General features: G+C 44.8%; 1 protein-coding gene across 1 annotated transcript; it reads right to left on the bottom strand.

Moving 5' to 3' along the window:
• Nucleotides 1-1,672: 1,672 nt before the first annotated feature.
• On the bottom strand, nt 1,673-12,358 carry Dut (deoxyuridine triphosphatase). The gene is made up of 7 exons (XM_036183030.1): nt 12,167-12,358; nt 11,590-11,722; nt 9,894-9,985; nt 8,288-8,332; nt 2,472-2,546; nt 2,259-2,329; nt 1,673-2,050 (listed from the first exon to the last, which is right to left on the bottom strand). Exons 1-7 carry the CDS (start codon nt 12,276-12,278, stop codon nt 1,994-1,996), a joined length of 585 nt encoding a protein of 194 aa, XP_036038923.1. The 5' UTR covers nt 12,279-12,358; the 3' UTR covers nt 1,673-1,993.
• Nucleotides 12,359-18,209: the final 5,851 nt, after the last annotated feature.

The following is an 18,209-nucleotide window of genomic DNA, read 5'->3' as shown; positions in this document are numbered from 1 at the left end:
ACCCAGTGATGATGGTGTACCAGAAACCAGAGGCTTTGAACCAGATCATTGACTCATTGCAATGATTTGTTAGTAAAGCTGATGGGACAAACGGGTATATACAAAAGTGTGTGTGTGTGTGTGTGTAATATATAATATATGTATTTTATCCACACCGAGGCCCCCAGTGCCACCAGGACCAATGAAGAAGTGTTGGAGAGGCAGGAAAGGAGAAGCCAAGAGTTTTGTTGTTTTTGTTTGCTTTGTTCTTGTTTTTGTTTGCTTGCTTGCTTTTTTTCTTTGGAGTGGGAGGTGCTGCAAGGGTGAGGGAAGGATATGGGGGGGACCGGGAGGTAAGTGGAATTGGGGGGTACATGTGAAACTCCCAAAGAATCAATAAAGAAATTTTTAAAAAAATCAGAGGAAAAAAAAAAACTAATAGGAAAATGCTGTTTAAAAGGCACACATAAAAATTTGATCCTTTTTCTTAGCCATTTTCAATCAGTTTCTAGACAATACAAAAAGGAAAAAAAACTTACCAACTTCAAAAGGCAAAAATAAGCAATATTTTAGAGTGTGTTTTCCTAGAGATTTATATTTTTAAAAAAATTTTACATTTGTGTGTATGTGTCTGTATCTGCATGTGTCCATGTGCCCAAGGAAGCAAGAATGTGGCACTGGGTGCCTCAGCAGGAGTTAGATCATGACCAGTAACGACTATTGCATCTGCCCCACCTCCATAAACCCATCTGAAAATTAGGACCCAAACACAATCATCTTATTAATCAAAATTTGTCTATGATCTAAAAAGGTCTTATTCCATGAGATCTACTAAATTTAAAAAAAAAAACAAAAAAAACCAAAAAACAGCCAGCCTCCCAATGGGAAGTCCTGGGCACACAAAGTTTACTTTCTGTTTGGGGAAGATACCTGCACCCCCCACCCCCCCACCCCACACCCAAATGATCAGTTGGTTACTGAGAGTGGGGGTGGGGGAGTATAATTTACACCAACAGGAAATGCTTGAACTGTCCAGCCAGATTACAGTGTTATCGTTACTAAAATTGGCTTCATCTTTAAGATTTCTATTCCATCACCACCTTAAGGCTACAGTGGAGACGGACAGTAACCACAGAGGGAAAGTAACCAGAGTGGCAGATAATCCAAAGCAAGCACCGGTCCTCTGCGCCAGGGAACTGTAGGATGTAGCAAGGCAGGGAAGAAACCCCTGCCCCATGACATGCAGTGATGCACGAAGGCCAGCTGAGCGGCCTGCAGGTTGTGCAGTGTGCTCCAGGTTCACGGCTTTAAGGAGCAGTCACCATGCAGGGGATTCCGTGACGAAGGTATCTTTGAGTCATTTCTGCTCCTGTTTGTAACCCCTCCCCCCACACTCCTGTAAACTCACTGGTTCACCAGGTTGTATTTAGTGCCACCCTTAGTACAGTCTACACTGGGTTCCCAACCCAGGGTGAGTGAGTGAGTAGACCTTTACAGTTCCAGTCACACAGCACCAAAGCAGGAAAGAATAAGGAGTAACTAACACCGACCCCTTCCTCAGACAGCATCTCACAGTAGCCCTGGCTGGCCTCTTAATTCAGCAATCCTCCTGATTCAGCCTCCAAGTGAAGTTACAGCCCTGAGCCATGCCTGACCTCCTCATGGTTCTTTAATCAGCTTATGTAAAAACATATCTGCTAAAGACTTCAACTTTATTGAATAAAAACAAAAAACAAAAAGCCTTACAACTGAGAAATCAATTAGAGCAAAACCAGTAGCTAGGACTATAATTTAAATAATGCAACAGAAAAACTCAATTGTACACTTCTTTTTACCAAGTCTGCATGTCAGCACCATCCTCACAATGCAGATTTACGGGTGACCAGCAATCGCAGAAGAGAGAAGTTCCAATGTGATGTAACAGGTCCTCTTTCCGGTGTCCTAGAACATGAAACACTACCAGAACTAGAGCACCTCTTTGCAGCTGAGACAGTGGAATACTTGAAGCACATTTTTAATTCTTTCCAGTGGAGCCGAAGCCTCCTGAGCCCCTTTCAGTGACATCCAGTGTCTGAAGAATGGAAGAAGGAAGGCAGGCCAGTCAGCGTCACAGCCTCTGTATAACTCACGAACCCTCTGTCCGGACCGGATCACCCCCACCATCCAGATGCTCCATTCATCCGGATAAAAACCACTTACCAGGCTCCACCAATCTCAAGCATCCCTCCTCTCCACTCACGGTCCACCACCCACTCCCACTCAGCACTTACAACACTTACTTGAACTTCTTCTAAGTCCGGATAAAAGATCCGTTCACAAATGAGCTGGGCAATCCGATCACCTTTTTTTACTTCAAAGGAAAAAACAAAACACAGATTATTATTGATATTTATTAATGATTTTTCTATCCCGCCTTATTCAATGAGAACTGGGGTCAGTTTTACAGGCAACTTAAAATTTTCTACATATGTAAATGTATATACTTAACTCACCTTCAAACGTCTCTTTTCCAAAATTAAACAGCACAACACCAACATTTCCTCTATAATCTTCATCAATGACACCAGCTGGAGGAAGGAATAATGTTTTTTGATTTATGCCACCAGAATACCAGGTATTTTAGATGATCTCAAAACCACTTTTTCCAAACTTTCTCAAATTCTTACAGCCCACAAAGTGAATCTCACTCAGGTCCTACTTGGTTTGAGAATAAATGATGTTACTAAAATACAAAAATTTAAAAAGCGTGTCCCAATTTTCCATCCTGAATGCTTATCAAGTGGTGAGCATTTCATACTTCAAACTGAGTGGAGCAACTATCATCTCCAACCTCACAGCGGACTCCCAGTCCATATGCTAAAATAATTCGGAGAAAAAGAGCTGGGCTTTGGAAGTCTTTTCTGGCAACAGCTTCCATGACATTCTGATTCAATCACAGAGAAACAACACTCCGAAGCCTGGTGATCTGCAGAGAAAGCCAGGGTGATATGCTAAGCAGCAGTCCTGCAGCTATTAGAATGTCCCACTTGCATAAGGAAATGGGGCAGAACTGCCGTTTATAATTTTTCTTTCAAGTCAAAGCACTATCCGTTTAAAAACTATGACAGTTCAGTAAACACTGGCTGGTAAGCTTAATGAGTTGTTGCTGCAACAGCACACGTGTGGCGGTCATGGGACAACACTGGACGTCCATTCTTGCCTTCCACCATGTGGGTGTGAACTCATTTGGCTTGGTGGCAGGCAACTTTACCTGACAGGCCATCTTGCTGGCCCAATTAGTACCTGTTTGTTATTATAAAATTAAATAGATTCTTACAGGAAACCTGAGCTAGGTCCTTGCCATGGCCCAGAAGATACATGCCCCAGATTTGCCCCCAGCCGTCCCTGAGTCGGGAACTTGATGTGTTTACACAAGCGCAGATAATGTGGCTAACAGCCCTCCATTTCTGTTTTTAACATGGAGATCTAATACAGATGTCAAAGGCAGTTCATTCTGTCTAGACTAAGGGAGAGTCTATTTTTTTTCCAGTAGAATGGCAACAAACCTTTCACCAATCCAAATGTTATATGAGGTTGCCTTTATTACCAGTTTATTAGTTTAGTCCTTAATGCTCAGGAAAAGAGCTGATAGAAGGATCGGGCCAGCTGTTTCCATACTCTTTGGAGGAAAGTTAGTTAACTGCAGGAATAATGCAGCTTGCACTCAACAAGGAAACTCCGTAGGGTAAGAGCGTGTTTTTCCATGTTGGAATGAATGACCAGAGAGGGCTGGAGAATTTCCACTGTGGAAGACCTTTGAGGCACAGTCTAATAAACGTATCGATTACAAATGACTCTATAAGATAACCCAGACTGACTTCTAAATTCTTTTGGCTGTACTTTATTAGGAAACTATTAAATTACTCAAACAGTATCACTATGCACAAGGTAAAAACCAGTATTACAGTAACAAAGTTTATAAAAGTAATTAAATTACTTTAATCCTTCCACTCCAAAGAATCAGTTATTCATTGAAATAGCATAAATTCTAGTAATTTCTTTTAGATACGTACATAGAAGGGAAGTTCCAATGTTTCTATGCAGAAAGTATCTTACATGCATAACATCAAACATTCATGCTGCTTTCATGGTTTTGTTATGATACACAAAACAACCCTTGATGTACATTAGTGTTATCTCAAGTAAGTCACAAAAAACTTTCCTGGGTCAAAGGATGGACACATATATGTACTGCTAGATAATCACAAAAAAGAGGCACAGCCATTCCAACTTCCAGCAGCAAGCAATATTTGAGTGTCTATTTGTGCTCAGACCAGATGGCAGCCATCTTTTAATTACTGGCCAATATGATAAATAGAAGATATTCCATGGCCTTACTTTTCTTTTTTTTTAAAATTTTTTATTTTTTAATTTAAATTTAAAAAATTACACATCAGCCATGGGTTCCCCTGTCCTCCCCCCTCCCGCCCCCCACCTTCCCCCCCCCCCTCCCCTCCATTCCCATCTCCTCCAGGGCCAAGACTCCCCTGGGGATTCATTTAAACCTGGTGGATTCAGTACAGGCAGGTCCTGTCACCTCCTTCCAGGCTGAGCATGTGTCCCTGTGTAAGCCCAAGGTTCCAAACAGCCAGCTCATGCACCAAGGACAGGTCTCGGTCCCACAGCCTGGATGCCTCCCAAACAGTTCAAGCTATTCAATTGTCTCACTTATCCAGAGAGCCTGATCCAGTTGGGGGCTCCACAGCCTTTGGTTCATAATTCATGTGTTTCCATTAGTTTGGCTATTTGTCCCTGTGCTTTTTCCAATCTTGGTCTCAACAATTCACGCTCTTACAGTCCCTCCTCTTTCTCGACAATTGGACACCTGGAGCTCCACCTGGGGCCTGGCTGAGGATCTCTGCATCCACTTCCATCAGTTATTGGATGAGAGTTCCAGCTCGACTGTTAGGGTGTTTGGCCATCTGATCACCAGACTAGGTCAGATCAGGCTTTCTCTCGACCATTGCCAGCAGTCTACAGAGGATGTATCATTGTGGATTTTTGGGGACCTCTCCAGCACTCTGCCTATTCCTGTTCTCATGTGGTCTTCATTTATCATGGTCTGCTATTCCTTGTTCTCCCTTTCTGTTCTTGATCCAGCTGGGATCTCCTGCTCCCCTAAGCTTTCTTTCCCTCTAACCTTGCCCTTCATTACTCCCACTGTCGTCCAGGTTGTTCATGTAGATCTCATCCATTTCTCTGTCATTGGGTGATCCCTGAGTCTTTCCTAGGGTCCCGTTTTCTAGGTAGCCTCCCTGGAGTTATGTAGCAGTCTAGTCATCTTTGTTTTACATCTAGTATCCTCCTATGAGTACATACCATGTTTGTCCTTCTGCGTCTGGGTTACCTCACTCAGGATGATGTTTTCTAGATCCATCCATTTGCCATGGCCTTACCTTTCATTACCCTATGGATGGACATTTTTCTTTCCATATGTACAACTTGCATGTCATACATGTTTCTATATTTTTGTCTATTTTTAATGTGTTTTTAGTTGCAAATATAGTAATTATATACTCACACGCACATATACACCTCCGTTGTGTGTCTGCAAAGTTCTCCTGTTGAGAGTATTCAAATAGCTAGGTGTCTTGAATCCTACAAGGCCAGGTCATTTTAGATGCTTGGAACATGAAAATGTGAAAATCTTCGAGCAAGCAAATAAACTAAAACAATGTTGGCCCCAGTTGCAAAGGCCTACAATTCCAACTATCTGGGAGGCTGATGCAGGACAACTGCCATGTTCAAGGCCCACCTGGTAACTTAATGAGATTTTGTCGCATGAAGATGTGAAAAGAGGAGCTGGAGACATCGCCCAGCAGTTAAGAGCACTGGCTGCTCCTGCAAAGGACTTGAGTTCAGTTCCCAGCACCCACAGGGCAACTGCAAATAAAGAGAGGACTAGAGAAAAGCGGTGGGGGAGGGGGAGAACAGGTGTGAGTTCTTGGGTTCAATCCTAGTATTACAAAAAGAGAGAGAGAAAAGGGCGAGCCAACCAAACCCCACCAGACTGATCTTCTCTGCAAAAAGATCAATGCGTTCTACCGTCTCTTCATGAAAATGCACTGAGCGTCTTGGAAAGCTATCACTGGAAAAACCAGGCACTGGAACTGGCAGTGGTTAATCGACTTCAGGCAAGGTTTTCTATGTCAAGACTTTGGCATGTCATTGTTGGGAACCTCTTTAGTGAGAATGCTCCACACCTACCAGATGTGAATTCAGGACACAATCTTGTACAGTCAACTTTTCCTTTTGACCCCCACTTCCAGCCCCAGGCTTCTAATAGCATCTCCCTTCAGTTGCCAACTATGATAAACTTGTACCTAACAGAAATTTCTTAGATACTCTGCATCCAAGAACATACCACAATGTGATTTTTATGAATAACCTCATACTAACCACCAGGAAAACTAACTTTCCAACTACATGATTTTCCCCCAGACAGTTGTTTTAAGCAGAGTAAAATTTAGAAACAAAGTTGGAGAGGAAAAAGAAGTTTCCACATAAAAAAATCCATTAGGCCTGCAGAAGACAGAACTGCTAACTTGAATTAATATATGTGCCAAACCCTGCTGGATACTTCACACACATAACTTAGCTCTTGTACCCCTCAGAGGTAGGCACATTTCTATTATACAGATGAGGACTGTCCCTTTAAAAACCCTTTGAAATTTCACTAAAAATATAAAATCTTTTATAACTTTAAGTTAATTAGTCTCTCCCAAGTGAATACATTTGAGTTAGTAAATTTTTTAACTTTTATTTTATATGTATGTATGCTTTGCCTGCATAGATGTCTGTGCACCACATACATTCAGTGCCTGAGGAGGTCATAAGAGAGCGTCAGATACCCCAGAACTGGAGTTACAGACAGTTGTGAGCTGCCATGTGGATGCTGAGAATTAAACCCAGGTCACCTGGAAGAAGAGCCAGTGCTTTTCACTGCTGAACCATCTCTCCAGACTGTAAAAAATATTTCTGAAAATTAAATGTACTCAGTAAGCCCTGGGAATTCTCAATTCAAGGCAGGACTGTAAATATCACCCTCGAGGCTACACAGAACAAAGGCACTATTTTGGGATATCTGCCTTGTCCCACAGCACCACCTAGAGACACCATGGGAGACAACAGTACTTTCCAAAACAGAAGGCCAATGGGTAGGCAGGTCTGGGCAGCCAAGATTCATCATGTACTTAATAATCCCCATCACAATGACACAGAACAGTACATACAGAACAGTGAGGGGAGGGGGCAGTTTTTAATTCCACTGGTGAGAACAGTGGAATTAGAAACACATTTCTAAGCCCGTTTTCTCATTAAAAACAAAAACAACACAAAACAAAAAAACCCAAAATCCTCTGACATGGTTCTGTAAAAATGGCTACAAGACAATCTAGCACACCTATGTATCTGAGGGTCAGTGTCTCTGGAATGAAATACTGGATTAAAACAATGAAAGGTCAAGATTTTGGCCCTAAATCAGTGAAGTTATGTGCCCTAATAAGAGATCAGAAACAACATAACCCTATCAGGAGGGCCTACCAAGATGGCTCAGTGATTAAAAGCACTTGCTGCTCTTGCAGAGGACCCTAGGTTCAGTTACCAGAACCCTCATGGCAGTTCACAACCTTCTGTAACTCCAAGTTCAGGGGATGATGCTCTCTTCTGGCCTCCAAGAGAACCAGGCATGCACACAACACATCTATACACAAAATGCTCGTATATACTAAATAAATACACATATAAGAATTCTGTCAGGAAAGTGAAGATTCTTTACATATAGAGGCATAGTTAGAAACCCTGTAGCAAGGATGGTTACCTCATGACACTGTCACAAAGGTAACAAGAGAAATAGGTGTCACTGAAGACACTTTTGAGAAATGTAGAAAAGCACCATATTTTGTCTTCATACTGTGAGGGAAAGTACCTTGCTACATTTTGCAAAATGTTTAAGTATGGCCTTTCTTCCAATGCTAAGAAAATTCTTACAAGCTAGATCTGTCTTTCTAGAACCTTTTACTTATTAGTTTAGCAAACTATAACTCAATAACCACAAAAAGTTTACCTAGTCTAAGAATCAATTCTGCACTAAATATAGCTTACCAGTACAGCAAGGTGTAAAATACCATGCATTTCACAGAATATACTCAGTAGAGATTAGATAGTATCAAAAAGCATCAGAAACAAAGCATTATTGCCTATTCAAATTTACAAATTCCTAGAGGCAAGGATACTACAAAATTTCATAGAGTGAAGAAATAAATGTTACCTCCCACATCTATGAAGTATTTTACTGCCAAACCAGAACGTGGAGCTAAAAACAAAATTGGAAAACAGTGGTTATTTTAAATGGTAAGGGAAAATAGATACATTATTTTTGATATAACTTAAGTACCATAGTCTCCTCTAAGGTTTCTATTTTCACCTTAATTTCAGCAGATCACGCTTAAAGAACACATTTACCATACTATACCACCAAAGTTGGAAAGACTACTTTAGAAAAACTCAATGCCATTTTAATTCAAAACAAACCCAAAGCACAGACACATGACTGACTAGTACAGAAGTGAGCAATGGATTGCCAGGATGAATTGGAAAGTGAGCAAGTCCAGCCCAATCTGAAACCTTCTGCCTAGTGTTTATATTAACTTATGACTGTGTGTGTGTGTGTGTGTGTGTGTGTGTGTGTGTGTTTGTGTGTGTGTGTGAGAGAGAGAGAGAGAGAGAGAGAGAGAGAGAGAGAGAGAGAGTGAGTGTGTGTGTGCGCGCGCGCACAGGTCAGGAGACAACTCTGTGGACTCAGTTTTCCTTCTACATGTGGGTCCCGGGATCAAACTCAGGTCACAAGGCTTCCAGAACAAATGCTTTTCTCACTGAGCCATCTTTCTGGCCCAACTTGTAGTTCAAGATGGGAGAGCTGACTGCAAATCCTAGACAGCAGAAGGAATACCACAGAGCTTAGCAGAGAATATTAGTCAGGTTAGGAGACATGTTTGCATGAAACATGAGTGAGTAATGGCCAATGCTCTAATATCAGTGAATCATCTATAGAATTTCATCAAAAATTAAACTCTCCTGTACATATTTTATTCTAAAAATGGGAAAAACATTTAATAGCTTAAACTTGCTGACCCAACCTTCAGGTCTATCTCAATAATCCCGATATCTAGCACCATGCATGCTTCAGAACAATCTAAAGCAGGCACTTTGTCAATGAACACTACCTCTTCTGAGATGTTCTCTCATTCCATCTCTTTGCTTTCCTGCCACAGACCAGCAGAACCCATTTTCCTCTTTTTAAGGGACAAAGTACTAGAGGTTCTGCACATGCATACATAACAAGAGTGTTGGTCTAGGTCTCTTATCTGAGGAAGAATCTCGGTCTTTTCCCTACTATTGAGTGTGAAGTTACAAAAAGCATTTATATGTAACCATCTTGTTAAATAAGAAACACAGAGTGGAGAGGAAAGACAGAGCAGCAGTGAAGGGTAAGGTTTTCAGCTCTCAGCTATTGCTCTGACCTCTTGGCTTTTAGCTCTGCAATTGGCTCTGTGTTTCTTATTTAACAAGACAGTTAAATCTACACTTATGTTCTTGACAAGCTTTGAAATTCACTCTCTAGACAAGTGACAGGCCCCAGAAAAATTCAACCCAGACTCATAGCCATTCTTCCTCAGCAGTAATCGATCAAGTGCCTCGCTGTAATCTCCAGGACCCAGAACAAGGCCAGGCTCAGTGGTTCAGGCCTCTCTACCTTAGGACACAGGCCAAGCATCAGCTCTTCACTTTGTGCCCACATAACACTAAGATGATAGATGTTCCTCACCATAAAGGACAGGCATGACAAATAGTTACCTGTTTCTTAAGCCACTCACCTACTCTTCCATAGCATCCGGAAGGAACAGCTATCTGAATGTCTGTTTTCACAATGGCTTTCTCCATGGGTGGTATTGTATAATCATAGGCACTAAAGAGACATTTAAATAAATTATTTATTAAGCTTTTCTTTTCTTCCAGTTTTTTTTCAAGACAGGGTTTCTCGTAGTAACAGCCGTAGCTGTCCTGCAACTCTCTTTGTGGATCAGGCTAGCCTTGAACTCAGAGATCCTCCTGCCTCTGCCTCCCAAGTGCTGGGATTAAAGGTGTCCACCACCACCACCACCACCACCACCACCACCACTTTATTAAACTGCTTTTAACGTTGTTTTTTTTTTTTTTGCTACAATGCCTATAAAATGTACACAAATATGGTCATCACTTCATATAAACTCAGATCCTATAAACAATCATGACAAATTCCTAACCATCTAAAAGAGTTTCCACAGAAAGTAGTATTTTCTTTTAGCTTTAAAAAGCCGGCTTTAGAGTGGAGGTGGTGGTACACACCTTTAATCCCAGCACTCAGGTACAGAGAACTCAGTGAGTCTCAGGCTAGCCCAGAAGTACAAGGTAAGATGGGGGGGGGGTGTCTATGGACATACAGCTTAGCTAATAGTTTTCCGAATTGAACAGTGGAACAAGAGGTCTACACTGTCACTGATGTTATGTTTTTGTCTCTGAAAGCAATGCTTGGGGAATTAGCATGAATGAGGAGCAGAAAGGCAGACTTAATTCACTAACTTTCTGGAACACTCACTAGGCCCTCTCTCCATGCCAGGCACAGTTCTAACCTGCTAATTTTAATTTTGTACCGATTTTCTTGAATGAGGGTGACCCTCCAGAAGACAAACACCAGTGAGAGGCTGAGATGCACTCCTTCTTCTTAGCCAGGCGGATCAACGAGCCACCTAAGCTAGGCTGTGAACTAGGTGGCTGTGGAGCAAACTAGTCACTCACTCAGAGCAGCTCCTGAGCATGGACACTGCTGAAAACCCATTTCCGAAGGTCCACCTGCCAAAGGCTGCTACCATCTCTAGTACTGTAGCTCCCTTCCGGATAAGAACTTCAGACTTTGCAATGAGCAGCACTGGAAGGCACTCTGGAGGCCTGAATCCAATCTGGTAGAAATAACTGTACCATAGCTCCATTTCTTCACATGGTATTTGCATTTCTCATACAAGAGTCACTTCCAATGCACAGAAAACACCACCTTATTTACAAGATGGCCAAAATATCTAATATCTCCCAAGACTCGCCATGCTAGCTAGAAGTATACACACGGATCATCAGGCTTGGTGACCACGGCAGGTGCTTTTACGCTGAGCCATCTCACTACCCTGGGACCCTCTTTAAGTCCCCACTTTTTGCACGGGATGGCTGTAGAGTAGTAGCGTCCACAGATCCCTCTCCTAGACCCCTACGTAGCTTTTCTAACGTGCACACTGCAGGCAGTCACCCTTCAGTCAAGAACAAGCCTTGCTCACCGGACCTTCCCCTTGGAAAGGGTGGCGTGCACGCTGCACAGTAATGCTTTGGACATGTCAGCGGTTAAGTAAGTTTCCTCTCGCCCGAACCCCTACTGGGTCTGCTTAAGATGAACTGTGAAATAAACGTTTCTGCGAGAACGCGGCGGAGCCACGGCTGCACCAAGGCTGGGTGTCTGCACTCGTGCAGCCCGGCCGTGGCTCTCACCTGTACAGGTCGTAGCCCGCAGCGCGCGCCGACCCGCGGGTGGGAGCCGTGGCGTGCTCCGAGAGCCGCACGAAGCGCAGACAAGCGCCATCCTCGGCCCGAGCGCGCTTGCTGACGGAGCCCGCGGCAGCGTCTTCCGAGCAGGGCATGGCGGCGAGCGGAGAACAGCCGAGAGCGGCGAGCGAGCACGGGAAGAAGAGCGGAGTGCAGTGAGCCCCGGAGCCCGCCAAGCCGAAAATAATCTCCCGCCTGGACGAGCCCACCACGCGGGACGGGGGCGCGTCCTTCCTCCAAGGGCTCGAGCGCGGCCTAGCGGAGGCACCGACCGCGAGCGGGCCTCCCCTCCTCGGCGACCCCAGTGGACTCGCTCCCGCGCTCGGAGCCCGCCCGCCCGCCCAGGCGCACCGCTACCTGAGCAGGCCCAGCCTCCCCACCCGCGCGCGCTTCCTCCCCGGCGTCCTCCTTCTTCACCAGCGCGTACGCTCCCCCGGTCCCCGGCTCCCCCTACCCGAACCGCCACCCGCGCGCGCTCCCGCCGCAGCCCGCGCCCCCGCCCCGGCCCCGGCCGGGACTTCACCGGCTCGGCCGCCGCTTCGGCTCTGCGCCGCCGGCGGGAGCGCGCGCGACGGGAGCCGAGCCGGCAGGAGGCAGCGGCGCAGCCGGAGCGCTCGCGCGCACAGGAGCAGCATGGCCGGTCCCTCCCTGGGCCGCTGGCCGGCGCTTGAGGTCCCCGCAGGCCCGGAGCCCGCTGCCCCGCCCCGAGCTCCGCCTAGCTAGCTGCCTTCCTGCGCGCCTTTCCTCGCTCGCCCCGACGTTCGGCGGCGGCGCAAACCAGAGACCCTTTGCCTTCTGCAAACGGACGGGCAGGACGTTTTTAAGTCTTCTTGTCCTCTGCCATAGGCCAACGGGAGATCCCGTGGCTGGGAGTCAAAGAGTCTTTGACTTTACAAAGGGGATAATTGAGGAATTTAATAGACTTTCCGGTTTCATCAAGAGTATACCTCCTGGAAGTCAAGTTGTGACGCAGTTTGATTTTCAGAATAAATAGAAGACCCAAGGCGCTTTTACAGAAATGCCAACAAGACATATTAGGGGACGGTCGCCCTTTCCATGCCTTTTCTACAGGCCAGTGCGGTCGTCTGGTGGGTGTGCAACACACTAGCTTCCTGAGGCTCTTTAAAGAATCTGTTATTAGTCAGGTGGTGGTGGTGCACGCCTTTAATTCCAGCACTTGGAAGGGGGAGGCAGGTGGATCTCTGTGAGTTTGAAGCCAACCTGATCTACAGAGCGAGTTCCAGGACAGCCAGGACTGCTACACAGAACATTCCTGTCTCGAAAAAAACGAAAGAAAGAAAGAAAAAGAAAATCTGTGGTTGTGAGAGTGCATGATGTGTATGTGTGGTCCGGCAGGCCATGCAGGGTGTGAGGTCAGCTCCTCTTCCTCCCTCCATGTGTAGGTGGGTTTAGGGGTGGCCCTCTGGTGGCCAGGCTTGAGCAGGAAGCTCATTTTTCCATTGAGCCTTCTCTCTGGGCCCAGGCTTTAAATTTTATCTACACGCTCAGAACTTCCTCCATTTCTAGCAACGGTGAGGCATTCTGTTCATTTTCCGTCTTGAGTTATTATCCTGCTGTCCTCTGGTTATCGTGTCTTTCTAATGGTTTCTAGACCCAGCTTTGGCTTCAGCAAAACTCAATTTATCTCCTAGAGGCCATTCAGAAAAAACTTAAGTTATTGCCCTCCCGCCCCTCAGCACTGTTCACTATCAGAATATTTTTCTATTTACATTTCTTGTTACTACAGTCTGTACGTGTATATTGTTAGGCTTCTGCTCTCCTTTCTGGGTCTGACGTGTTATGTCATCAGCAGGTGCTGGCATCGACATTAAAAAGCAGGACGCTGACCCCACCTCTCTCTTTTTCTGTGTTCTCGCTCTGCTCTGCTCCCCCCCCCCCACTTCCCTTCCTCACCAGGCCTGGCTCTTCTCTCTTTCCCTTTCCCTCCCAATAAAGCTCTAAAAACTAACATTGCCTTCTGCCGTGGCCTTGACTTTTCAGCCAGTAACCAGCGCCACCAACCAGCGCCATTTTACTAGCATGTATTTCTTTTCTGGTCCATTGTCTACTTATTGGTTAGATACAAAATCCATAAGGGAAGGACCCTATAGACTTTGGCCTTTTATATTCCTGGTGTCTCATGGTGGGTTTCAAAAGGCCACACCAGGCCCAGTGTCGATTTGTGCCCGCTGCCTGAGGATCAAGATGTAGCTCTCAGCTATTACTCCGTGCGGTGCCTGTCTGCTTCCTGCCATGATAATGGACTGATCCTCTGAAACTGGAAGCAAACCCCCAATTAAATGCTTTCTTTATAACAGTTGCCTTGGTCATGGTGCCTCTTCACAGCATTGAACACTAAGACAGACAGAGATCTCATTGTTCAGTCAGCCAGACCCCTGAAATCTTAGCATTTGTGTCCATTCCTTTACAACAAAATTGCTGTTGGGCCTGGAGAGAAGGTTCAGCTGTTAAGAGCTCTTGGTGATCATACATCAGACCCGGATTTGGTTAGCAACATCCACACTGGGTGGCTCACAACTGCCTGTAACTACAGCCCCAGGGGACCCAACCCTGTCTTCAGGCTTTGGAGAGCACATGTACACACATGGTGCACATACAGACAATCGGGCCCACACAAACATATATATATAAATATATTATTTTCAGTTTTGTACAGGAATGTGTATGTGCTTTGATCATATTTCTCCAAACCCCTTCTAATGAAGTACCTCTTCTGTTTGTGTGTGTGTGTGTGTGTGTGTGTGTGTGTGTGTGTGTGTGTTGTTCTTTGTGAACTAGATTTGCTTTCTTGAGCATGGGTGGGCAATCATTAACTGTCTTTAGTTCCTCAGGGAAAGTTGGGGCCTTGTTTGCTAATTGTATTTATTTTCTTAATTAATTATGTGTTTGAAACAGGATCTCATGTATCCCCCTGACCCACACTGGCCTTGAAAAGGGTGACTTTGGACTTCTGATTCTCTTGCCTCTATCTCCCTAGTGCTGGGGTTGCAGGTGTGATCCCCCATGCCTAATTTTAACAGGAACTAAGGGAGGAACCCAGGGCTTTATGCAGTCTAGGCAAGCAATTTATCAACTACACTGTATCCCCAGACCCCAGTTCCTCTACTTTTTTTTATTTATTTATTTATTTATTTGTTTTTTTGAGACAGGGTTTCACTGTGTAACCCTGGTTATCCTGGAACTCACCCTGTAGACCAGGATAGCCTTGAACTCAGAGATCTGCCTGCCTCTGCCTCCCAAGTGCTCGGATCAAGGCATGTGCCACCACCACCTAGCTCCTCTAATTTTTTTTTTTTTTTCTGGAGCTGAGGACCGAACCCAGAACCTTGTGTTTGCTAGGCAAGCGCTCTACCACTGAGCTAAATCCCCAACCCTCTCCTCTAACTTTTAATTGAAGATTTTTCTTCCTTGTATTGCTTTTCAAAATAAGAAACAGGTATGATGCCTTCCTTAAACTTCTGCACACACCCATTCCTTAAGGGAAATACTCCCAATGTTTGGGCTTTTTGTACTGGAATTTACTTCTTTGTTTCTAGATTATGTGTTGATATTTCTTTAAAAATGATTCAGAACTTACCTTCTGAATTAAAATAATTCTTTTAACACTGTCCTAAACACAGTCCTGGGAATAGTTTCATAAGGATTTTTAAGCAAGTCCTCTCTTGAAAGTCCTTTATCATGGCTCTATCATTCACAACTGAGATAAATAGTGTGATACTTAAAAAAAAAAAAAAAATGAGTCTTGAGCTAATTGTTTTTCCATTTGTTTTATAGGGGCTACATCTAATCTGCCCATTATTTTTGTATTGTTTTTCCAAACATGCTACAGGAAACACACATTTAATCCTTTTTCAGTGACTATTTCCCCCTGAGCCTCCTCCTCCATAGTCTGGCTCTGGTCTGTGGTGGTTGAAGGGGTTCTAACAGGCCTGAGTGTGGCAAACACAGGCCTGAGCATGGCAAACACAGGCCTGAATGTGGCAAACACAGGCCTGAGTGTGGCAAACCCGTTGCCTTGTACCTTTCCCCCATTCCCTGCATCCCTAAAGCTAATAACCACCAAGGTGTATGCCCTTATTTGGCCACTTCCTCCCCCTGAGGCTGACCACCAAGGTCCAGCTATCAAAGTATTGAAGTCCAGCATCAAAAGTCCCCCTTTAGCTGTCCTAATTAACACACTCAATCAAAATTAAACACCTCATCCTAACATAGGGTTTCTCCTTTCACCTTAATAAACTTCCATTTGTCTCCAGGCTACTTCTGTCTCCGCTCTGTCCAGGGGCCGGTCCTTTGTTCCTCTGAGGCAAATGTCCCTTCCCCCTCTCCTTTGTTCCTGTCCCCTTCTCCCTCATCCTCTATCTCCTGTCTTTGTCTCTTATTCCCAAATAAGTCTCCTTTGTGCTGAGAACTTGGTCTTGGGGTGTCTTGTGACATCAGGGTCCTTCAGTGTGACTTTTGTCCTGCTGAAAAGCTAGCCACATCACTCTCGTACTGTAGCATGGTTCCATGGATCGAGTGCCTCCCTCTTAATTGGTCCCTTCATTTTGCTGGAGTCCTTTCTCTAGTAGTTTCGGAAGAGATTCGCGTGAGAAATTGTTTGAATCCTTGCCTCTCTTATCATGTAATAATTACAACTCCCTTTCCCTTGTCCCAGATCAAAATCTCACTTCACTCAAGACTCATCCAGGAGTGACTTCTGCTCCCATCTTATCTCCTGCAACACTTACTATATCATTTATTTGCACTTAGCTCTGGTGTGTGAGCTCATATCTTATCTTCCAGATTAGCAAAGTCATATAATTTCATGAATGCTTCAAAGTGCTTACTGGGTTTTTTTTTTTTTCTTTTCTTTTCTTTTTAAAGATTTATTTATTGTGTATACAGTGTTCTGCCTGCATATATGTCTGCAGGTCAGGAGAGGGCACCAGATCTCATTACAGATGGTTGTGAGCCACCATGTGGTTGCTGGGTATTGAACTCAGGACCTTTGGAAGAGCAGTCAGTATTCTTAACCACTGAGCCATCTCTCCAGCCCTTACCTTGGTGTGTTATTCAAATCAAAATGTTGCTTGACTTATAATACCCATCACGTTGATAGTGTCCTTCAATATCTTTTGTTAATTTGGGTATAGAAAGTGCTTATTGTGATCACTTTTTCATCTGGGGTTATTTTAGACTGAACAGAGAAAGGGCCATTAGCCAAGTGAAAAGGAGCGTCAGGATTCTGAGGGAGGAAACAGGACAAATCATTGTTAATAACAGTGGAGCTCAAAACAAACATCGACTTTAAGTCCAAGCTACTTCAAGTTAAGAGCTAGATATTGTGGGAGGACCCAAAACAGCTTGACCACACAGCTGCCATGACAGGCTTAGAAGCCTAGAGAAAGCTTCTGGCAGGTAACACCTGGACCCAGGCAGGAAAGGCCATAAACTGACCCTACCCAGGGAGGCCTGCATCTAAGGAGAAATACCTGATATTCCCAACATTCCCTATACCCCTAGACAAATGTCAGCCAATCAGGCTCCTGAACCCTGAAAATCCCCTTGCCCCAACCTCTGCTATGATAAAAACCCCACCCGGCCTGGGCTCAGGGCTCTCTGTTCTCACCGCTGGCTGTGTAGGACAGGAAATCCAAGCTCCGAGCTTGAAAATAAGGCTCTTTGCTTTTACATCTGGGATTCAGTCTCCCTGGTGGCCTTTTGGGGGTCCCCGCAATCTGGGCATAACAATATCTCCCCACCACAGTTTATTCTATCAGGCTGCAGCTGTTAGTCCTGCTAACTTATTTAATTGCATGTGCCCAGTGGCAGCTGGAGGACTGAATAGGAGCTTTGGGGCAAAGTTTGCCATGTAACCTCAGACGCTCTAGCGTCTGCATCCTGGTGCTTCTCTCGTCCCCGGCAGGTTCTACATGCCCCCAGAAGACTGACAACTCAGTGAACCTGCCCACGCTCTCAGGTGCTAAGTGACTGCTAAATACTTCATTTAGGAGTTGATGGGACCCTTCAGAAGTGCTCCTTTCCCGGGGCTGCAGCTTCTTCCCCAGGACATGCTCTCTGATTTCCCTCCCTCCTCCTGGGCTTTATCTTCTCAGATGCATTTCTGATCCTTCTCAACTTCTTATGCTTCAAGCTTAAAACAACCTAAGAAAGCCAGATGTGATGGTACAGATATTTAAACCCAGCTCTTGGGAGGCAGAGGCAGGTGGATCTCTGAGTTCGCTAGCCTGGTCTACAGAGCAAGTTCCAGGATAGCCAGGGCTACATTGTGAGACCCTGTCTTGAGAACAAACAAACAAAGCATTTTAAAAAGAGACTTTGTTTCTCTCTCTCTCAGCTCTTCCCCTCCTCTTCTGGACACCAGCTCATGCTTTTCCCTGTTTGGAGGTTCTCCGTTGCATGGGCCCGTATTGTGAAATGGTAGATTTATTCATTTTTACCTGCTTGGGCATCTGTCCTTCACTAGCATAGAAGCACTCTGGTGAGTTTAAAACTGTGATTTGGTGTGTTAGCCAGTGTTCTACCGCTGAGAAGAGGCACCATGA

Source organism: Onychomys torridus, chromosome 4 (assembly GCF_903995425.1).
Source record: "Onychomys torridus chromosome 4, mOncTor1.1, whole genome shotgun sequence".
In the NCBI taxonomy this organism is placed as follows: Eukaryota; Metazoa; Chordata; class Mammalia; order Rodentia; family Cricetidae; genus Onychomys; species Onychomys torridus.
This window is presented reverse-complemented; position numbering and strand designations above follow the sequence as displayed.